General features: G+C 43.1%; 1 protein-coding gene across 1 annotated transcript in view; it reads left to right on the top strand.

Moving 5' to 3' along the window:
- LOC126248348 (patched domain-containing protein 3-like) overlaps positions 1-24,940 on the top strand; it is a 700,291-nt gene that overhangs the window by 283,584 nt on the left and 391,767 nt on the right. Inside the window, exon 2 of the mRNA XM_049949258.1 lies at positions 13,039-13,285. Within this exon, the coding sequence (XP_049805215.1) occupies positions 13,039-13,285 (247 nt within the window). The remainder of the gene's footprint in view (positions 1-13,038; positions 13,286-24,940) is intronic.

Genomic DNA, 24,940 nt, shown 5'->3' with positions numbered 1-24,940 from the left:
TATATTTGTCCAATGAATATCCGTTTATCATCTGCATTTCTTCTTGGTGTATCAATTTTAATGGCTAGTAGTGCATAAATGAACGGACAACGTGCAGGGTCCACATTTTGTAGATGACTTTAATGCGTGTGGAAAAGTGGAGCTCTGCCGGCAGGCTTTGGCTTGGCCGAAATTTTCATGGCATCGGACCTTGTAATATACATTCCTTGACATTATAAATACGAAGAATCCATTAATGACATCATTTTAATGAAACATAGGCTGTCATGTTTTGGTACGTTCCATATGTTGCAGTTTCCTGAAGTCAATACTAGAACTAATTATGCGAATTTTTCTGCAGAATATTTCCGCAACGTTGGGAAGTCAAATGAAGTCGTTAGAAGTTATCCTCACGTACTTCATGGTGTGGTACGTTTGTAGAAGTTCGTTTGTCATATGTACGTTAAGGATGTTAAATCATGTTAACGTGCCTCACTTCTCAGTGTATACTTGCCATTATAGTCAAGAGAGATGTTGATAGATACATTAATTTTATATAGTACATTATTTGTTTCGTACAAACAGGAGTCAGAACGTGGAGAGAAGGTTCCAAACTATGGAGTGAACTAGAATAGCCTTCATACCGCTTTGTGACGGCAATTGCGTAAGTGACAGCCGTTAACGGTAGCGAACACCACGTTCACTAAAAAATGTCAGCATTGTGTGTGAACTGTAAAACTCGAAACTATGCTGCTTGTAAATGTCTGTCATCGATTGCGGAGTTTTAAGAAAAACGTTAGGTTTAATTTTCCGTCGACACCAACGTCATTGGGGATGGTATACTGGCTCAGATTAGAAGGAGGATGAGGGAGGAATCGGTCGTACCCAAGTTGTAGGAAACATCCCGTGTCTGCATAAGTAATTTATAAAAATTGAGGAAAATTTGAATTAGGACAGCCGGACCGCGGTCTGAAAACCTCTCTACTCCAGAGTGCGACCCCTCTGTTTTAACCACTGCCGAGGACGAGAGACCAGTCAACAGGATATACAGTAAACGCAATGCATAGAAACTGTGCAAATGTTTATTTTTACTTAGTTTGGCAATAATTTATATTTATGGTACTGCGCGAGATGGTACTGCTCTTAAGTCACATGAAGAAGTCAGTCGGAAAAGTAGCAGGTCACCCATCTGTCCCTCCAGATTTAGTATTTCCGTGGTTTCACTAAATCACCTAAGATAAATATCGAGATGGCACAGCCGGTTTCCTTTCGCACCTTTTCCCAATCCGAGCTTGAGACCCGTCTCTAATGACCTTATTACCGTCACGACGTTAAGCCCTAGTCTTCCTTTCTTTAGTTGTCTGATAACTGCGTCGTATTTCTACCGTACTAGGGCAACAGTAGCTAGATCGCAATGAACCTATGATCTTTCGCGAAACGTTATCTCCTGCACACTTCATTCCGACGAAATTTTTAGAAGATTCAATAAAGGTAGTAGAACAGTAATCCGGTTTACTTACGAAAATTCGTCGTTTCAAAGGTACTTTTGAACATATTTGAACGTTTCAGGTGGGCATCGCAACACAGCATGCCCAGAGAACGTGCACGTGGAGCTTACAAAAAAATGGCTCTGAGCACTATGGGACTCAACATCTGAGGTCATCAGTCCCAGAGACTTAGAACTACTTAAACCTAAGGACATCACACACATCCATGCCCGAGGCAGGATTCGAACCTGCGACCGTAGCAGCAGCGCGGTTCCGAACTAGAGCGCCTAGAACCGCACGGCCACCGCTGGAGCGTACACTGACGTTACAAAAGTCATGGGATTTATCCTAATATTGTGTGGACCACCTTCTCTCGGCGTCGTGCAGCATGGACGTGCCATGAACTCAACAAATCCCCTGCAGAAATACTGAGCAATGCTGCCTCTATAGCTGTCCATAATTGCGAAAATGTTGTCGGTGCATTTTGTACATGAATTGACCTGTCGATTATGTCCCATCAATGTTCGATGGGCTTCATGGTGGACGATCTGGATGGCTGAATAATTCGCTCTAATTGTCCACAATTTTCATCAAACTGACGGCGAACAGCTGTGGCCCGGTGACATGGCTCACTGTCACTCATAAGAATTCCATCGCTCTTTGCGAAAATGAAGTTCATGAGTGGCTACAAATGGTCTCTAAGTAGCCAAACATATCCATTTCCACTCAATTATCGGTTCATTTGCACCAGGGGAGCCAGTACATTCCATGTAAACACAGCCCACATCATTATGGAGCGATAATGACCTTACACAGTGCCTTGTTGACACCATGGTGGCGGTAAGCTCCTATGGGACCAAACTGCCGAGGTCATCGGTCCCTAGGCTTACACACTACTTAATCTAACGTAAACTAACTTACACTAAAGACAACACACCACCCGCGCCCAAGGGAGGACTCGAACCTCCGACGGGAGGAGCCGCGCGAACCGTAGCAAGGCGCCTAAGACCACGCGGCTACCCCACACGGTTTGGGTCCCTGTCTTCCTGAGGTCTGCACCACACTCGAACCCTACCGTCAGCTCTTATCAACTGAAATCGGGACTCATCTGACCAGGCCACGGTTTTCCAGTCGTCTAGGGTCCAAGTGATATGGTCACGAGACCAGGAGAGGTTTTGCAGGCGATGTCGTGCTGTTGGCAAAGGTATACGCGTCGGTCGTCTGCTGCCATAGCCCATTCGCCGCACTGTCCTAACGAATATGTTCGACGTAAGTCGCACATTTATTTCTGCGGTTATTTTGCGTGGTGTTGCTTGTCTGTTACTACTGACAACTGTACGCAAACGCTATTACTCTTGTTCGTTAAGTCAATCGCGGCGGCCACTGCGTTGTCTGTGGTGAGAGGTAACGCCTGAAATTGGTATTCTCGGCTCATTCTTGACACTGTGGACCTCTGAATATTTAATTCCATAACGATTCCCGAAATGGAGTGTCCCATGCGTCTAGTTCCAACAACGATTCCACATTCAAAGTCTGTTAACTCCCGTCGTGCGGCCATAATCAAAGCGGAAACCTCTTCACATGAATCTCCTGCGTACAAACGACAGTTCTGCCGATGTACTGGCCTTCTATGCCTTGCGCACGCGATACTACCGCCATCTGTATACATGCATATCGCTATCCCATGACTTTTCACCTCACTTTATTATCATGGTTCAGACATTGAGAGAGGTCGAATCATTGGTATAAGGAACATGGAAGCAACATACCGAAACAATTGGCTCATCTACATCTATATCTACATCTACATAGATACTGCGCAAGCTACTGTAAGGTGCGTAATGGAGGGTACTGTGGACTACTACTAATCATTTCCTTTCCTGTTCTACTCGCAAATAGAACGAGGGAAAAACGACTCTCTGTACGCCTCCCTATTAGCTCTAATTTCTCATATGTTATCTTAGTGGTCCTTACCCGCAATGTATGTTGGCGGCAGTAGAACCGTTCGGCAGTCAGCTTCAAATGCCTGTTTTCTAAATTTTCTCGATAGTATTTCTCGAAAAGAAAGTCGCCCTCTCTCCAGAGATTTCCATTTGCGTTCCTGAAGTATCTCCGTAACATGTGTTGTTCGAACCTACCGGTAACACATCTAGCAGCCCGCCTCTGAATTGCTTCGATGTCTTCATTCAATCCGATCCGGTGCGGATCCCAAGTACTCGAGCAGTACTCAAGAATAGGTCGCACCAGCGTCCTGTATGCGTCATTCTTTACAGGTGAACCCCTCTTCCTTAAAATTCTCCCAATAAACCGAAGTCCACCATTTGCTTCCCCTACCACGGTTCTCACATGCTCGTTCTATTTCATATCGCTTTGTAACGTTACGCCCAGATATTTAAACGACTTGACAGTGTCAAACAGGACACTAGTACTACTGTATCGAACACTACAGGTTTGTTCTTCCTATTCATCCGCATTAACCTACATTTTTTCTCATTTAATGGTAGCTGCCAGCCATCACACGATCTAGAAATTTTGTCTAAGTCGTCTTGTATCTTCTGACTGTCACTCAACTTCGACACCTTGCCGTATACCACAGCATCATCATCAAACAGCCGCAGATTGCTGCCCATCCTGTCCGCCAAATGATTTATTTATATAGAGAACAACAGTGGTCCTATCACACTTCCCTGGGGCACTCCTGACGATACCCTTGTCTCTGATGAATGAACATTCTCCGTCGAGGACAAAATACTGGTTTCTATTACTTAAGAAGTCTTCGAGCCACTCACGTCTCTGTGAAGTTATTCTAAATGCCCGTACCTTCGTTAACAGCCCACAACGGAGCACAGTGTCAAATGCTTTCCGAAAATCTAGAAATATCTAATCTGCCAGTTACCCTTCACCATAGTGTATCTTGTGAGAAAAGAGCAAGCTGAGTTTCGCACGAGCAATGCTTTCTAATACCATGCTGATTCGTGGAAATAAACTTCTTAGTTTCAAGAAAGTTTTCTATATTCGAACTGAGAATATATTCAAGAATTCTGCAGCAAACCAATGTTAGGGATATTGATCTGTAATTTTGCGGATCCATTCTTTTACCCTTCTTATATAATGGAGTCACTTGCGCTTTTTCCAGTCACTTGGGACTTTGTGCTGGGCGAGAGATTCACGATAAATGCAAGCTAGATAAGGGACAAATGCCGTAGAGTATTCTTTGTAAAACTGAATTGTGTTTCCATCCGAGCATGGTGATTTATTTACTTTCAGATCTTTCAGTTGTTTATCTACGCCAGGGATGCTTATTACTATCTCCTCCATACGGGAGCCTGTTCGAGGGTCAAATGACAGTAAGTTTGTACAATTCTCCTGTGTGAACGATTTCTTGAACGTGAAATTTAAAACTTTGGCTTTCGTTTTGCCATTTTAAACTTGCAGACTAGATTGGTCAACAAGAGACTGAATGGAAGCCTTAGACCCGCTTAGCGATTTTACATACGACCAGAATTTTCTCGGATTCTCTGCCAGACCTTTGCTAAGGTGTGACGGTGGTAGTTAATGTATGTTTTGCGCACAGATCTTTTTACAGACGCACGAACTCTGATAAACTTTGCTTGTCGTCATTTGTGCATTCTCTTTTGAGCCGGGACTGTAACTGCCTCTGCTTCCTCAGCATCTTCCGAATTTCGTTATTAAACCATGGTGAGTCTTTTCCATCCTGTATCCACTTATTAGGCACATAACTCTCCAGACCGCGATTTACACTCTGCTTAAGCTTTGTCCGTAACTCCCCTACGTCCATGTTACTGGAACTAAGTGATGTCAGTTCACTGTTTAAGTAAGATGCTAACAATTGCTTATCTGCTTTGTCTAGCAGAAGCACTGTCCTGCCATTCTTGACTGATTTATCATCTTCCGTAATCACAGTTGCTACAATGACATCATGATCGCTAATCCTTGTTTCTATACTGACGTGGTCGATAAGCTCCGGTCTATTTATAGCTACAAGATCTAAGACATTTCCATTCCTTGTGGGCTGCCAAAGCTAGGTGCTCAAGACAGCTTTCGCAAAACGTATTCGTAAGTATTTCGCATAACTGTAGCCCCTGCGATGAATCCGTAGACATACCAGTCTATACTCGGTAGGTTAAATTCGCCTCCGACTAGTATTGCATGAGTTGGTTATTTCCGCGCTACTGACCGTAGACTTTCTGTGAATGACTCTCGAACTGTTACAGCGGAGTCTGGTGGCCGGTAAAAACATCCAACAATTAACTTAGTTACACCTACATCTGTTATACGCGGCAAGATAACTTCACTGTCACGCCCAACTTCGACCTCAATGGAAGCAATATTTTTGTCACGTGCCATGAACACTCCCCCACCTATGGCCTCTAATCTGTGTGCCCGATGTACGTTCCCCGACTCGCTAAATATCTCAGAGCTTTCCACTTCCAGTTCCAGTGCAATGACTGCAGAACAAGTGATGTCAAGGTGGTATTATGATAACCATGTGATGAGAAGATTTGGCATACGACCGAACAGAAAGATTGTGTCACAAGTAGATCGTAGGGTTGGTCGACTGGCTCTGACGAATAGAACAGGTGAATTATATGGGCAGTGATTACAGGCAGAGTCTCACCACGAACCGTCGGGAACAGATTACTGGAAGCTGGGTTGAAATCTCGAGTTGTCACGTGTCATTAACCACTGAAAGCACACAACAGATCACAGAAACTTGCATGCTGTAGAGCGAGTCATTGAATTCGTAACGAAATAGGCTGTGTATCGGATACTACAATATCATTTCGCTCGCTCAAATCTTGGCAAATAAAACACGTAGGCGAAGAAATTTATTTAAGATTTTTATGCTTAATATTTATGCTCGTCGAATTACGTAAAGCTCACCTCATATTCTCGCTTATTTATAAAAGAAAGGAGGGCTTCTGACGCATAGTAAATACCACCACGTTTGCTACCACATACACATCTAAACATGATACCTTGAAAAGCAGTTTAAATGCTCTTGATACTTGATTTACTTCAACAATGGCCACGTGTAGTATAACAAAATGAAAACTCAAGCAAACTAATAACGAATGCAAATTTATACATATTCTGGCGAAACAGCTACAAAATTGACGATTTATAAACAGTTAATACCTTTAGTTAATTCGTGTCTCAATGAAATGCGTAGAGGGCAGAGTAGACACAGTGCCTTTTAGATTATATCGGAACTGTAGAGCTGAGATACAATTAAAGTATTAAATACTAACGTCATTTTTGGATTTTTGTAATACTAAAACGATATTTAAAGTCTGAAAACGCATGTCCAGAAAAAAGATAGCATTAAATTGTAAGTTTGTCTTTAAGAGTATTGACATCAACCACTCTCATCAAATCACTTGGGCTATTGGAAATAGAAATGCTAATTTGCGTTTGCATAGAATGTGGTCATTACACAGAAGTTGAGATACTACTTTAAAGTTATCAAATCTAGTTGACATTTGAGCTACATCTGAACAATTACCAATGACCTTCAAAAATAAGTCCTCGTACAAAAACTGTGTTTTTCACAATGTGATACTCGGTTGTTAGAGTGGCAGGACACGTATTCCCTCCCGAAATTTGGGTACGGAACTCCTATAGAGGCTGTTCACGGAAAATTATGCCCTCTCTACGTCGTGGTGTTCATTTATGCATTGTCCTGGATTCAGTGCGAACGATATGATTTAAAGAACTTTTGCCAAAGTACGGGCTCCAAACTTCTCTGTTCCTCCCTCGTACAGTAATTATCGACCTCCAGGAAGGGACCATTCCAACACACTGCCACATGAATTCCAGTGCCTGTTCTCAGCATAAAATAAACATGGCTGCAGTACAGATGCCCAACATCAGTCCCTAAACCCGACAAAGACATTATCTCTTTCTACTGCACAGATTAATAGCAACAGTAATTTAGCGTTTGTCTGTAGTTCGAGAAGACCCATCACGACTTGTTGAGACCACATACAATATTTTAATCGGAGAGCGGGAAAAAGAGGGAAAAATCAAGGTAGCAAAGATCTTAACATCAAGAAAGGAACCTTCCCGAAATCAATGGGGAGGAACACAGTGCAATATACAATCACAGGATTTCGAATTCAGCAGTTCAGTTAGTTAGTTAGTTACATGTTCCTCAGATCATGTGAAAGATTCTGATATCGAATTGATGGTGAATGAGTCAGTTTATAGGATATGCATACACGATTAATGTTAACGTTAATAAATACACTACTTTTAGTTCTAGTCATAGCACTACACTTACAAACTATTTCTTCCTTACAGACTATCTGTCCATGAAATCGAAGGTGTTGTCCTGGAGAAATGATTTTTGGTCATATTTAAAACTTGCTTAGCTACCTGTCAGACATTTTACTATACTGGGAAAATGATAAGAAACCTTTGTTACTGCATACTGAACTCCTTTCGGATTCAATGACAACTTTAATAATGAAAGACAAGTAATATGGAAATGTGGTTCCGCCTTGAACAAACTCAAGTCATCCTGTTTTAGTACCTAAACATGTTTCGGAGGAGTTTCTTCACCGTCAGTGGATTCATTTATTATCTGTAAAATAACATATAAAGAATTTCTGCATCATCAATACATAATAGTATTCGACATTATAGTATTAGTCACCAACAGCATTAAGAGAAATATCAGCAGCAAAAATGACAAAAACATATACATTAGTGATTCGTATGGTTGTCTGATATAATTATTATCCTCCAGTATGTCATCTGCAATTAGTAATGGTTTTTCAATATTATGTTACGTAATTTGGCAAATGTTAAACATACTGTAAACTGTCGCTCTACTGTCATTATTTTACATTCTGTTGTCAACAAATCTCCGCTGTTTTACTTTTTGACCATAGTATTTTAGGTTATAGTACTACCTGAAATTTGTTGGAGAATATGCTGATTGTAAATAGGTTTTGTGAAGTGGTGAGTTGGGGGGGGGGGTGTAAAATTGTGTGTACTTACTTTTTGTAGATTTAGCGTTTTCATGCTTCAGCAGGGTGGTTGAGCTGTGCTTCCAGACACACACTGTTTTACTGTTCGTGTGATGATCTGTCTGTTCTGTGTAGGAATTCCGAATTTTGCAGTGACACTGAGCTATGAGGATGTGTTTCTTTGTGTGTGTGTGTGTGTGTGTGTGTGTGTGTTTTGAACTTCTGATACTTATTTTAGTGCTCTAAAGAGGGTACTGTTGCAGAATTCTGTGTATTCATTCTTCACTTCTCGTCCTTTCACTACGGTTTTTTGTATATCGTAATTTTCATCTGTTGTAAGTTTCTGTGTAGGACTGTTGCTGCGTTTAAGAATTTTTAAGTCTAAAAAAATGGTTCAAATGGCTCTGAGCACTATGGGACTCAACTGCTGAGGTCATTAGTCCCCTAGAACTTAGAACTAGTTAAACCTAACTAACCTAAGGACATCACAAACATCCATGCCCGCGGCAGGATTCGAACCTGCGACCTCCAGACTGCAGCGCCTTTAACCGCACGGCCACTTCGGCCGGCTTTTTAAGTCTGTCTGTATGTCTGTTGGCCTCTGTTTCATTTTCATGAGATGATCAGCAAATGTAGAATGACTGACTGCTGTTACTCTTACGTGCCCTTCCTTGTATAGTGTATTTGATGTTCACGCTTCTACTTGTGTGTCCAGTATAAAATGGGATACAGTCTTGAAATGCGAGTTGGTGTTGCGTGTGTCTGTGTTAGTGTTACTTGCCCTAAGTTTCTTTTATATACAGTTGTCTGTTTTGTAGGCTATTTTCAGTCTTTATTATTTGAATATGTTGCCAATCTTGTGAGCTGCTTCGTTGTTGTAGGTGAGTACATGCCATTTGTTTATTGTCGCTGATGCTACTTTTTCAGATGTGTGTGTGTTCTGTGTGCATGTGTTCTGTGTAACTGTTATTGTGTATTTGGTGTTGGTGTGATTGCTGCTTTGTGTTGGTTTCGTCTTTCATTTTTGTTTTAATTTTGTGGTTTAGTTTGTCTGTTATATTTGTTTCCTTATTGTAATCTTGTAATCTTAAAAACTGTTGTGTATTATGATGCAAACATTCTTTACATGTTATTTAACAGAAAATAAATGAACCCACTAAAAATGGAGAAATTTCTGCGAATCATGTTTAGGTATTAAAACAAGAAGAATTGCGTTTGTTCAAGGCAGAACCACATTTCCACGCTATATATAAAGAATCAAATGCGGAAAAGAAAAGACCTTCAACCACAAGGTCATTAAGACTAATGAAGGTCATTTTTCCCCTCTAGTGTTGTAGGTATGGATATCACTATTCTTCTCAAATTGTGATGGATTATTTATGACAAATTTCATCAGCGAAGATGTGTATTGTGATCGTGCAGTTAAAATTCCCAGTGCCTTTAATAGTTGTTTTGCATGATGACCAAGGATGAACACCACACATTATTTTTACTACTCACTTTTGTGCAATCAGTACTTTCTTTATAAGTAATGAATTACCCCAGAAAATTATTCCATAAGACGTTATTGAGTGGAATTGTGCAAAATATCTCAGGAGGTTGATGAATTTGTTTCAGTGATTAGCAATTATACGAAGAGCGATAGCTGCTGAACTTGATCGTTTGATAAGTTCAGTAATATGCTTATACCAGTTTGGGTTTCCATCAATATGCGTGCCCAGAAGGTTAGGAGCATTCTGCTTTATTTACAGACCCCTGTTCATGTGCTCCATCAGTTCTTGTTGTGACTCAATATGTTGTTCAGAACTGACTATAGAATGTTTCTCAAAATTGAAGGACAGTCCATTTTCAAAAAACCACTTAATAATTCTTTGATAAATATCATTAAAAATCTTTTCCGTTGATTTTTCTCTAATGGCATCTATTTCAACACTAGTATCGTTTGCAAAATGTGTCACTTCTGCTTGTTGAATGTTAAGAAGTAAGTAAACCACATATGCAGGGTGGTTACAATTAAACTTTCGCCACTTGAGCCACTGTAGACCGAAAAGTATTTGTCGTACAGGTACTCAACTTAGGAATTATGTTCAGACTGTGCACTGCAGGATTTGCGTTGTTAATACTGTTAATTTCATGACCTGCTACGGGTACGGCGACGTAGAGTTCAAACACAAGCGTCTGTAAGCATTACTGTTGCATACAGTCAGCATGGGTCTGGACAGGGTGAGAAGAACTTAACTCGTAATGCTGCTTTATCAAAACAACAACAATAGTGCTGTTGCTCTTCGCGAATATCGACGCGTTAAAGGAATACGGAGAGGTGCTCTTTCTGCATCGGGTTGAAGAACATGGCTCGGAAGTTCGAATTAACCGGCAGTTTGGGAATTGCTTCTGGGACAGGCCGACGGCCGGTTGCACCACAAACTGTTGAAGTTACTGTTGCCATAGCTGAGAATGTTGGATGCAATGTGCCATTTCAAGGAATGTAACAGCTGCGACACTGCAGCTGAAAATTCTATGGCCCGTCCACTGTACGAAATGTGCTGCGAATAGTTATGAAATAATATCCGAGTAAACTTTCAGGCTGTCGTGGCTGCAAACGGTCATCACAATGAGCAACGTTTGTAACCTGGAACGTAACCGTTGTACGCAGTTAACACATGTTACGTGAAAACGAAAATGTATTTCATTCAACGGTACTCGTTATTTCTCTCCTGCATGTCGTTAGAAATATTTCCACAAAGGTTCATTGTCCTAAGATCACTCGTTCGTCATGGGGGCCCTTTCAAGTCGCAAAAGTTTAATTATAACCACCCTGTATAAGGGATATGAGTGCACCCAGAATTGAACCCCCCTTTTGTGACTTCTCCACAGTCACAATAAGTGATTTATTCTGCGCAACTTTTTGTGTTCTGTTTGTTAAGTATGATTCAAATCATTTGTGTGTAAAACTATCAGTTCGATAAAACTTGACTTTTTCTAAGAGTGTAACATGATCTACACAATCAAACACCTTGGAAATATCACAAAAAATACCAACTGGCGATGTTTTATTATTTAAGGCTTGTAATATTTGGTGGATGAATGTGTAAATAGCATTCTCAGTTGTTCGTCTGTTTCAACACGCTAATCTCCAAAACTATTAAACCAATGGTTATGATGTTTGAACAGGCAACTTGGTGAAACGTACAGGCTTTATTTAATCAAAATCGAATCACGAAAAAAATATCGTAATTTAAAGTTTTATTTAAAATCGCCTGCTCACTTAGCATCACGACATAATACACGAAAGAACCACTAGATAGCAACTTATAGTTTTTTTTTTTTTTTTTTTTTTTTTTTTTTACTCGGTGACATATGTGTTTTCGGAAGTTTACATCAGTGACAGAATTAAGCGCCGCAATCTTATCTTTACGGATACGAGCTAACAATGAATTCACTTGGTTAGGATATGCGAATTAACTGACTTCACATTGTGTGTTAAACTTAACAATGTTGCTTTGCTTCTTTCGATAGGTTTTATTTATATTGTTTCTTACGAAAAGCGAATTTATCGAGTTCGCTTTGTGATTTCGGTGTCTACTCATTACATTCTGATTTTGGTTTCTTTACGAATAAAAATGTCTAGAAAATGGTCGAGTCTTTCTGAATACACCAGACTGACTAAAGGACTGAGGACTATGTGGTCTCAAGTAGCCAATGAAGATCGTGAGGTGAGACTTTCGGCAGCTCAAGAACATCACGCCCTAAATCGCTCTTTGGAAACTCCTTCTGAAATCGAAGCGCTACGTAAGTCTAATTGAGAGCGCCATTATCTCGCTCTTCAGAGCTCTTAAGTCACAGAGGCTTAGTTACTTCTCTCTAACGTAACATCATGGAAGCGGAAATTTTGACGAGAAGTGGCACAGGCGAGCGACTTTTGATAATCGCAATCCATCTTACGTGCAACATTTCACCATTTAAACTTGTATAATTCCCAGTGAGCTTATGTTATGAAATGACCATAAACCAAGTACAAGATCAAACGCTGCGTGTTGCAGGCGTGACCTTGTCAGTTGTTTTTCACACTACTTCCCCAGTCATACTACTTCAAACGTTGTTACAAAAAAGCTTTGTACGTCAAAAATAAATTCCACACATGTGAAATCTCGGACACAGCTATAAATATAATATTCGGAATCAAACCCGGGTCCTACGCATGGCAGCCGTCTACGCCGAGCACTCAGCTTCGCAGGAGGATCTGTCCAGTCCCAGATATGCCTCGAGATGACATTTTGAGACTGTTTGCTTCCTTGCCAACGAATACAGAAGTGTATTTGTGCCAGTGTGAGGTACACTTCATACTGATATTGATGACGGACACCAGTTCCAAATGGAAGGAAAGTTTAACCGTTTAGGCCTACTACCCGTATTGTAATGAACATCTCCAAAAACTTTGAGAAATACCGGGTTGGTGCTTCATGATGTGTCACATTCCACTTCTGTTAGTATATAATAACAATTAGATGTGATAGTTTTTCTTCGTACGGACTTTCAGACATAAAATCTTCTGAACAATTGCTACCTTTCTTTTTCAGACTAGCAGTAATAATTTCCAAACGGCCAGTGCACTTCTTCGTGGGAACCCTGTTGTTCACGGTGCTCACGGCGACTGGTCTGTTTTTCTGGAACGAAGAAGTCCACAACGTGAAGTTGTTTCTAAACCCATCCATGGACCTGTACAAACGCTCGCGCTGGGTAGACGAGCACTTCAAAGACCAACTCCGCTACGAGATCATCATAGTTGAATCGGACAACGTGCTCCGGCCAGATGTCCTCCAGTGGGTGAGTAATTTGCCTTTTTTTCTAACTGTGATCATTGTGAGCGAGGTGCACTGCGGAGCGGGAGTCCGGCCACCCAGGCTTAGGTTTTCTATCGCTTCCCTAAATCAGGCGAGGAGAATGACGGATGGGTCTAGTGAGAAGGGCATTCTTTTCTAATCCGAGATTGTGTTCCGTCTCTGACGTCCTCATCGTCGACGAAACCTTAAACCCTAATCTTCATTTTCTCTTCTATTTTGTTAGTCGCCTATCTCTGTGCAACCATCATAGTTATTGTTCTCCTTTTTGTGTAAGTTGGAATTTTTCGTCAGTTCGCCGCGTCTAGCACGGCTCTCAGCTGACCATTTGGCATCATTTGTCCGTTTCTCGTCTCGGGAAGCTGTTCTGAAGGTGTTTCGTTTTTGTGCATTTTCTGGTTGGATTTTCTGACAGGGTATACATGTTTCGGTTTTGAGTCGAGTGCACTGAAGATGCGTTATGTCCATGTGGAGTCATTCATTCTCTGTTTGTGGCCATAGAACCGAGATATTCGTTTGTGCATTGTGTCCGCGATTTTTTGCCCCTTCTTGGAACACATTTTATATAGAACCGATTTTTATAGTTAGGACCAGTACGTTATGCAAAGAAAGGCGACAGCGGCCGGAGAGCGGTGTACTGGCTCCACGCCCCTGCGTACCGCGTCCAATGAAACCACTGGCGGAGGATGACTCAACAGTCAGTCGGTCTCGACTGGTCCATCAGGGCCAGTGTGAGAAGCTTTGCTTTGCTTTCCACGCTATTAAATATCTTTCTCTCTTTTCGTCGATAAAAACTTGTATTCTTATAGGTGATAGTATTGCTTAAAACTAGAAAAGAGTTCTCTAAACGCATTTCCGGAGAAAATAACGTTTGAGATACGGATTATTTTACTTGTGTCGGGGATTTACGGTATGCAATGGTGTAGGCTGCCTTCCTGTTGAGCTTTGTTGCTCATTTCGTCTTTGTTTTCTTTGTCTCTGTGCCTATTCCATCGACTGCGACGATGATGTTGGTCATAGCTATCACAGCAATTTCTTGCAGAAACCATTTCGTGCGTACGGTACTAAGCGCTGAAGATCCATAGTTCACAGCTTGCATTTTGTTTGCGGATGAGGCGAGTTTTACACAGTGTGGAATAATAAATTATCACAGTAACCACGTGTAGGAGATGCAAATACTGTAGCGCTAATTGAAATGAGGCACCAGGTTGGTTTTTCAATAAGTGTGTGGATGGAAAGTGGGTGAAAGACCTGTAGCGCCCTACGAATAACCGTGCACATTAACAGTTACTGTTTAAGAATAATTTCTGCGCAACAAATTACTCACATTGCACACTCTTGGAGAACGTCGCATATGTTGTTTCGATGATTGGGAAAAACCTCACTCTCTAAGCATCTCATGACAGTTTCTAATCCAAACGTTTAATGAACGACTAATTAATCCAGAAGATCCAACAGTAAATCCTCCTCATTAATTGGTCCTTAATGATTTATATTTATGAGTCTAGGTCCTTCTCAAAACTTTGATTTATGTCACACTCATCGAGAATGTGTACACGCTACGGTACTGATTGTCCCATAAATGTGATCCCACGAATTCGTGATTCGTTCCGAATAATGGTTGAAAGATGTATGAGAATGGGTGGTAAAACTTTAACTCCTCTTATAGGAAAACATACAGGGCGAATATTAATAAATCCGACAATCTGCAGGGACAGGTTTCAGACTGGAAAGAAAGAAAAAAGGTCCTATTAACATGTATCCAGAAATTCATCGTTGACACGGTAAATGGCGCTGACAAATGAAAGCTGCTCCTACCACGTGCTGTGAGTACCCTGTATGTTGCAGGCTGTGTGATTGACGCAGTGTACTGTAAACAGCAGAATGGTTTGGTATTCATGTCGGGAACAAGCCGAAATGGTGTTTGTTTACGGCTAAACATGGAAACAGTTGAGAGGCTGCACGGCTATACCAAAACAAATACTCTCACAGACACCAACCATATCACAAAACATTTCAAGCCCTTTCTGGGCGTTTGTGTGATCATGAGTCCTTTAAGACACGCGAACGTGCAGGGAGGCGGCGGACTATGCATACACCAGATTTGGCGGACCGGGTTCTATAGGATATTGAGACGAACCCTAGTACAAGCTCCAGGCAAGTGTCCCGCCAACATTGTGTAAGGCAAAGTACGATTGTGTGCATCCTGCATGACAACCGCTACTATCCCTATCACCTGCAACGAGTACAAGGATTATCAGCAACGATTTTACCTCTACGGGAAGGATTTTGTCGATGGTTTTTGTACCAGACCATCACAGTTATGGGATTCCTGTCACCAGTCCTCTTTACCGAGGAAGCAACCTTTACCAGAAATGGCATCATCAATCTGCATAATCGTCATCTGCGGTCAGAGGAAGTTTCATTCGCCAGCGCCATTTACCGTGGCAACGATGCATTACCGGACACATCTTCAGAGAACCTTTTTTCCTCCATTTCCATTCAGGAAACCGCCTGCATTTGTCGCTTTAATAATATTCAAATGGTTCAAATGGCACTGAGCACTATGAGACTTAAAATCTGAGGTTTTCAGTCCCCTAGAACTTAGAACTCCTTAAACCTAACTAGGCTAAGGACATCACACACATCCATGCCTGAGGGAGGATTCGAACCTGCGAATGTAGCGGTCGCGCGGTTCCGGACTGAAGCGCCTAGAACCGCTCGGCCACAACGGCCGGCCTGCTTTATTAATGTTCAACCTGTAATGGCTATCATACTACAGACTAGCTGGCACCTCAATAAGTGTTATTTTTATGACTTACTTTTACATTTTTGGCCAGTTTAATCTCCTGTAGTAACATGGGATACAGGAACACTTTTTTAAACTCTCTATATATTCGATATGACTATTCTCTCATGGCAACCAAACACAGAAGACCTGACGAAAAGGAGTTCCAGTACCTGTAAACGTACTAACGGATCAAGAAAGACACTGCTGGCGGTAAAGCAAAATCTGCAACTGCATGCAAACTCTCCACGTAGTTGTTCAACAGTTCTGTACCTATGTTGCTTCAGTTCTCCTTCAATGTGATTTGCAGTTCTCGAAGGGTCGGACGTTTTGGAATCTCTGCGCAACTTGCATCTACATCCACGTACATACTCCGCGAGTCACATGCCGGAAAGTACTACGCGGTCAAGTCATAGAATGTGACCACCGCACGTGACCGATGTCGTCGAGCAATAAGGACTCACAGATGGCAGGTGGCAGCCTTGGTAGTGGTAGGTATACAGGGTGTTACAAAAAGGTACGGCCAAACTTTCATGAAACATTCCTCACACACAAATAAAGAAAAGATGTTATGTGGACATGTGTCCGGAAACGCTTACTTTCCGTGTAAGAGCTCATTTTATTACTTATCTTCAAATCACATTAATCATGGAATGGAAACACACAGCAACAGAACGTACCAGCGTGACTTCAAACACTTTGTTACAGGAAATGTTCAAAATGTCCTCCGTTAGCGAGGATACATGCATCCACCTTCCGTCGCATGGAATACCTGATGCACTGATGCAGCCCAGGAGAATGGCGTATTGTATCACAGCCGTCCACAATACGAGCACGAAGAGTCTCTACATCTGGTACCGGGGTTGCGTAGACAAGAGCTTTCAAATGCCCCCATAAATGAGAGTCAAGAGGGTTGAGGTCAGGAGAGCGTGGAGGCCATGGAATTGGTCCGCCTCTACCAATCCATCGGTCACCGAATCTGTTGTTGAGAAGCATATGAACACTTCGACTGAAATGTGCAGAAGCTCCATCGTGCATGAACCACATGTTGTGTCGTACTTGTAAAGGCACATGTTCTAGCAGCACAGGTAGAGTATCCCGTATGAAATCATGATAACGTGCTCCATTGAGCGTAGGTGGAAGAACATGGGCCCAATCAGGACATCACCAACAATGCCTGCCCAAACATTCACAGAAAATCCGTGTTGATGACGTGATTGCACAATTGCGTGCGGATTCTCGTCAGCCCACACATGTTGATTGTGAAAATTTACAATTTGATCACGTTGGAATGAAGCCTCATCCGTAAAGAGAACATTTGCACTGAAATGAGGATTGACACATTGTTGGATGAACCATTCGCAGAAGTGTACCCGTGGAGGTCAATCAGCTGCTGATAGTGCCTGCACACGCTGTACATGGTACTGAAACAACTGGTTCTCCCGTAGCACTCTCCATACAGTGACGTGGTCAACGTTACCTTGTACAGCAGCAACTTCTCTGACGCTGACAATAGGGTTATCGTCAACTGCACGAAGAATTGCCTCGTCCATTGGCTCAAATGGTTCAAAGGGCTCTGAGCACTATGGGACCTAACTGCTGTGGTCATCAGTCCCCTAGAACTTAGAACTACTTAAACCTAACTAACCTAAGGACATCACACACATCCATGCCCGAGGCTGGATTCGAACCTGCGACCGTAGCGGTCACGAGGTTCCAGACTGTAGCGCCCAGAACCGCACGGCCACTCCGGCCGGCCTTCGTCCATTGTAGGTGTCCTCGTCGTTCTAGGTCTTCTCCAGTCGCGAGTCATAGGCTGGAACGTTCCGTGCTCCCTAAGACGCCGATCAATTGCTTCGAACGTCTTCCTGTCGGGACACCTTCATTCTGGAGATCTGTCTCGATACAAACGTACCGCGCCACGGTTATTGCCCCGTGCTAATCCATACATCAAAAGGGCGTCTGCCAACTCCGCATTTGTAAACATTGCACTGACTGCAAAACTACGTTCGTGATGAACACTGACCTGTTGATGCTACGTACTGATGTGCTTGATGCTAGTACTGTATAGCAATGAGTCGCATATCAACACAAGCACCGAAGTCAACATAACCTTCCTTCAATTGGCCCAACTGGCGGTGAATCGAGGAAGTACAGTACATACTGACGAAACTAAAATGAGCTCTAACATGGAAATTAAGCGTTTCCGGACACATGTCCACATAACATCTTTTGTTTATTTGTGTGTGAGGAATGTTTCCTGAAAGTTTGGCCGTACTTTTTTGTAACACCCTGTATAAAGCGTGTCGGGGTACGAGCAAAACAGTGTAGTCTTTGTCGTATTACGGAATCTAGGCGAGTTATCTGACGTCCAAACGGGCATGATCACTGGCTTTCGGGCCAGAGGTGGAAGCATTTACGAAACGGCTAAGTCTGTAACATGTTCGCGCTCCGTCGTGGTTAAAATACACTCCTGGAAATGGAAAAAAGAACACATTGACACCGGTGTGTCAGACCCACCATACTTGCTCCGGACACTGCGAGAGGGCTGTACAAGCAATGATCACACGCACGGCACAGCGGACACACCAGGAACCGCGGTGTTGGCCGTCGAATGGCGCTAGCTGCGCAGCATTTGTGCACCGCCGCCGTCAGTGTCAGCCAGTTTGCCGTGGCATACGGAGCTCCATCGCAGTCTTTAACACTGGTAGCATGCCGCGACAGCGTGGACGTGAACCGTATGTGCAGTTGACGGACTTTGAGCGAGGGCGTACAGTGGGCATGCGGGAGGCCGGGTGGACGTACCGCCGAATTGCTCAACACGTGGGGCGTGAGGTCTCCACAGTACATCGACGTTGTCGCCAGTGGTCGGCGGAAGGTGCACGTGCCCGTCGACCTGGGACCGGACCGCAGCGACGCACGGATGCACGCCAAGACCGTAGGATCCTACGCAGTGCCGTAGGGGACCGCACCGCCACTTCCCAGCAAATTAGGGACACTGTTGCTCCTGGGGTATCGGCGAGGACCATTCGCAACCGTCTCCATGAAGCTGGGCTGCGGTCCCGCACACCGTTAGGCCGTCTTCCGCTCACGCCCCAACATCGTGCAGCCCGCCTCCAGTGGTGTCGCGACAGGCGTGAATGGAGGGACGAATGGAGACGTGTCGTCTTCAGCGATGAGAGTCGCTTCTGCCTTGGTGCCAATGATGGTCGTATGCGTGTTTGGCGCCGTGCAGGTGAGCGCCACAATCAGGACTGCATACGACCGAGGCACACAGGGCCAACACCCGGCATCATGGTGTGGGGAGCGATCTCCTACACTGGCCGTACACCACTGGTGATCGTCGAGGGGACACTGAATAGTGCACGGTACATCCAAACCGTCATCGAACCCATCGTTCTACCATTCCTAGACCGGCAAGGGAACTTGCTGTTCCAACAGGACAATGCACGTCCGCATGTATCCCGTGCCACCCAACGTGCTCTAGAAGGTGTAAGTCAACTACCCTGGCCAGCAAGATCTCCGGATCTGTCCCCCATTGAGCATGTTTGGGACTGGATGAAGCGTCGTCTCACGCGGTCTGCACGTCCAGCACGAACGCTGGTCCAACTGAGGCGCCAGGTGGAAATGGCATGGCAAGCCGTTCCACAGGACTACATCCAGCATCTCTACGATCGTCTCCATGGGAGAATAGCAGCCTGCATTGCTGCGAAAGGTGGATATACACTGTACTAGTGCCGACATTGTGCATGCTCTGTTGCCTGTGTCTATGTGCCTGTGGTTCTGTCAGTGTGATCATGTGATGTATCTGACCCCAGGAATGTGTCAATAAAGTTTCCCCTTCCTGGGACAATGAATTCACGGTGTTCTTATTTCAATTTCCAGGAGTGTATATCGCGCATGGCAACACGCGGCGCCGAGGCAACTGCGCTGCACCTCGTGTCATATGTAACAAGAGTGAACGACGCCCGCGGAGATGTGTACGGGCGAATAGACGTGCGACTGTTGAGCAATTGATCTCCCAGATGAACCAAGGGGTTGCCAACAGTGTCTCCTTAACGACCGTTCAGCGAATTTTGCTGCGTATGGGCCTCTGCAGCAGGCGCGTGGTTCATATGCCCGTGCTGTGACTGCTGTTCATCAGTGATAAGGATGTAATTTGCATGCCAATACCGCAACTTGACGTTCACTGAGTGGCGACAGGTGGTCTTTTCAGATTAATCGCTTTTTATGTCCCCTCCTCCAGATGGCCGCTGTTGCGTACAGCGTGAAATGTCTGAAAGGCAATCACACTCCAACTACTCTCGAAAGGGTTCAGGCCGGAGGCAGGAGCGTTATGGTCTGAGGAATGATTTCGTGCATTCCCTGGTTGATCTCGCCATTCTGGAAGGCACAGTGGGTCAACACAAGTATGCATTGTCTTGGGGACCATGTGGAGGGGCGGGGTCGGTCTTCAGTGTTGTTGTTAACGCTGTCGTTTAGTACACCTACATCGAGAGGATTCTTGCCAATGTCCCGTCTCTCTGTGGTAGCAGATACGTGCTAGGCAGTGTAAAGCAGCGTTGATGAAACCACTACCTAATACCTACCACACAGAGGCCACGTAACTCTAGTTGAAAGTCAGTTCCTGAAAGTTTACGATTAAAAAATCGGGCGTTCGGGATATTCAGTCTACTTGCAGAAAAGCGTTAAAATTAGATTAACTCTGTTTTTTATTTATTTTGAAACATATCAAATGGCTATCAAGTCCGTATTTAATATGGTGAAATGTTCTCACTGAAAGTTCACTGTCTGTTTAACAAATATTCACCCGAAAAGCAGACAGAATTTTAGCAAGTCCGACCCGACTAATTTTCACGTTCTACCACTCACAGACCCACAACTATTCGCGAATTAAACATTGGGTCATTTCAGTGGTCTTCTTCGTAAGAAGTGCTCGCCAAAATATTCTGTACGGAACACGCCGCGTGGGATTCTTACTACGACCAGAAAGTTCACACGCTCATATCTCTCAAACTATTTAACTTAGAAACACCAAACTTTCATTAAATCGTTCGTAACTCCAGTCGCTTCAGTCACGACATGTTCGAACCGAAATTAGCTCACTGTTTCTTCATCTTACAGAGTATTTGTGAGGAGCGATCTAACATCGTGTTGTGCGTAGGCCGGCTAGCAAGCGACCTTCTCGAGGAACTCTCCTCTCTGCATACTCCTCTATTCGCGTGGGAACATCTTAATTCTGATTGGCTGTTGGTCTAAACCACTAATCAGAACATTCCTTCCTGATCATTCTCAAGGCAAATCTTGCCTTATCCAATCACTAATTTAATAGTAATTAATGTAAGCAAAACTTCAATTTCTTGTATTATGTTTAACCAAATAAGCAAAGTGCGAAATATTCTTCAAATTGATGTTGTTGTTGTGGTCTTCAGTCCAGAGAATGGTACGATGCAGCGAAAAATTGATGCAGCTAAAAGCTGATAAATAAAATTATTCCGCCTCTAACTGCCATTCTGGCTGCTTTTATGCAAAAGCACGCTCACACAGACATACGTCACCTGAATCGTGGCTGCAACATCACTTTCTCACGGTTCGTTTGTACAAAGTTTTACGCAAAATGAAATATTAAATTTTAGCGTATGTCCCACATACACTCTCTCAATCATTCTCACGCACTCACACAAAGAAAAACATAATCAAATAATAATTTTGACCGATTTTTGTATTACGTAATGCAATGTGACTGAAGTTTTAAAAAGAAAATTCTAATTAATTGATTTTTGTGCTCTGACAACTTTGTAATGGCTTCAAATGATGATGAAAGTAAATCTGTTATTGTTCCTAACTTGGTTTTAAAAAACAAGCGTAGGTTTTAGGACTTTTAGGTGATTCTCTTTATCTCCGGAACTATAATAAATAAAAATCTGAAATTATGACAGCATCATTCCATTATTAACAAAAGGCAGTGTACCAAATTTGAACAAAATCTGATAATAACTAATATGGATTATTTAGATTCGTAGAGGGTATGAATCTTCGTATCGACTGAATGTTACGCTATGCAGTTCTCACGGCAGGCAGCGTCTGCTGTGCTGTGAGCAGAGCGAAAAAAACATAGTCATCCTGCATCCACCACACCAATATTCAAGAAAGGAAATAGGAGTACCCCACTGAATTACAGACCTGCATCACTGACCTTAATTTTCAGTAGGATTTTGGAGCATATAATGTACTCGAACATTATGAATCACGTTGAAGAAAATGACTTAGCCGGCCGGTGTGGCCGTGCGGTTCTAGCCGCTTCAGTCTGGAACCGCGTGACCGCTACGCTCGCAGGTTCGAATCCTGCCTCGGGCATGGATGTGTGTGATGTCCTTAGGTTAGTTAGGTTTACGTAGTTCTAAGTTCTAGGGGACTGATGACCACAGATGTTAAGTCCCATAGTGCTCAGAGCCATTTGAACCATTTTTGAAAATGACTTATTGATATACAGTATAACCAACACGGATTCAGAAAATATCGTTCTTGTGCATCACAGCTAATTCTGTATTCCCATGAAGTAATGATTGCTGTCGACAAGGGATCTCAGATCGATTCCATATTCCTAGATTTCCAGAAGGCTTTTGATACCGTTCCTCACAAGCGACTATTAATCAAATTGCGTGCATATGGAGTATCGTCTCAGTTGTGTGACTGTATTCGTGATTTGCTGTCAGAGAGGTCACAGTTCGTAGTGATAGATGGTAAATCATCGAGTAGAACAAAAGTGATATCTAGCGTTCCGCAAGGTAGTGTCATAGGCTCTCTGCTGTTCCTCATTTACATAAATGATCTAGGTGATAATGTGAGCATCCCCCTTAGATTGTTTGCAGATGGTGCTGTAATTTACTGTCTAGTAAAATCATCAGACGATCAATTCCAATTACAAAATGATCTAGAGAGAATTACTGTATGGTGCAAAAAGTGGCAATTGGCACTAAGCAAAGAAAAGTGGGAGGTCATCCACATGGGTACTAAAAGAAATCCGATAAATTTTGGGTATACGATAAATCGCACAAATGTAAGGGCTGTCAATTCGACTAAATACCTATGAATTACAATTACGAGCAACTTAAATTGGAAAGACCACATAGATAATATTGTGGGGAATGCGAAACAAAGACTGCGCTTTGCTGGCAGAATACTTAGAAGATGCGACAAACAGACTAAAGAGACAGCCTACATTACACTTGTCCGTCCTCTGCTAGAATATTGCTGCGCGACGTGGGATCCTTACCAGGTAGGATTGACGGAGGACATCGAAAAAGTGCAAAGAAGGGCAGCCCGTTTCGTGTTATCGCGCAATGGGGGTGAGAGTGTCACTGATATGATACGCGAGTTGGGGTGACAGTCACTGAAACAAAAGCGATTTTCTTTGCGGCGAGATCTATTTACGAAATTTCTATCACCAACTTTCTCTTCCTAATGCGAAAATATTTTGTTGATACCCACCTACGCAGGGAGAAATGATGATCATAATAAAATAAGAGAAATCAGAGCACGAACGGAAAGATTTAGGTGTTCCTTTTTCCCACGCGCCATTCGAGAGTGGAATGGTAGAGAAGTAGTATGAAAATGGTTCGATGAACCCCCTGCCAGGCACTTAAGTGTGAATTGCAGAGTAACCATGTATATGTAGATGTAGAGACGGCTGCGTGCTTTACTGCAACGAATGTTATCTCGTAATAACTTGCTGCGTTACAACCATGTCCAACCCTACATGCAGTTTGTTTTTCCTTGGCACAACGGCATCTACCAGCAGGACAACGCAACGTGCAACGTGTCACAGTTCTCTGTGTACGTGCGTGGTTCGAAGAGCACCAGAATGAGTTTACGTACTTCCCTGGCCAACAAGCTTCCCAGATTTAAACCCAATCGCGAATCTGCGGTAGCATCTCGATCGGGCTGTTCGCGCCGTGGATCCTCAACCGAGAATCCAAACGCAGCTGGCCACGATAATAGAATCGGTATCTCCCAGGACCTATTGGTTCTCTTCCTGCACGTCTCGCAGCGGTTCAGGCTTTTTACTGTTGGTTGCATTAATGTGACTGGACAGAGTATGTATAAGTAAAAACCTCATCATTGCCTTTCCTGTTCCACTCACAAAAGGAACATCTACATACGTGATTACTCTGCTGTTCACAATAAAGTGCCTGGCAGACGGTTCAATGAACCACCTTCAAGCTGTCTCTCTAACGTTCCACTCTCGAACGGCACATGGGAAAAACGAGCACTTAAACTTTTCTGTGCGAGCCCTGATTTCTCATATTTTATCGTGATGATCATTTTTCCATTTCTCCCTATGTAGGTGGGTGCCAACAGAATGTTTTCGCAATCGGAGGAGAAAACTGGTGATTGAAATTTCATGAGAAGATCCCGTCGCAACGAAAAACGCCTTTGTTTTAATGATTGCCACTCCAATTCCCGTATCATGTCTGTGACACTATCTACCCTATTTCGCAATAATACAAATCGAGCTGCCCTTCTTTGTACTTTTTCGATGTCATACATCAGTCCCACCTGGTGTGGATCCCACACCGCACAGCAATACTCCAGAATAGGGCGAACAAGCGTGATGTAAGCAGTCTCTTTAGTAGACCTGTTGCACCTTCTAAGTGTTCTGCCAATGAATTGCAGTCTTTTGGTTTGCTCTACCCACAATATTATCTATGTGATCGGTCCAATTTAGGTTATTTGTAATTGTAATCCCTAAGTATTTAGTTGAATTTACGGTCTTCAGATTTGTGTGACTTATGTCGTAATCGAAATTTAGATGATTTCTTTTAGTACTCATGTGAATAACTTCACACTTTT

Source organism: Schistocerca nitens, chromosome 3 (assembly GCF_023898315.1).
Source record: "Schistocerca nitens isolate TAMUIC-IGC-003100 chromosome 3, iqSchNite1.1, whole genome shotgun sequence".
Classification (NCBI taxonomy): domain Eukaryota; kingdom Metazoa; phylum Arthropoda; class Insecta; order Orthoptera; family Acrididae; genus Schistocerca; species Schistocerca nitens.
This window is presented reverse-complemented; position numbering and strand designations above follow the sequence as displayed.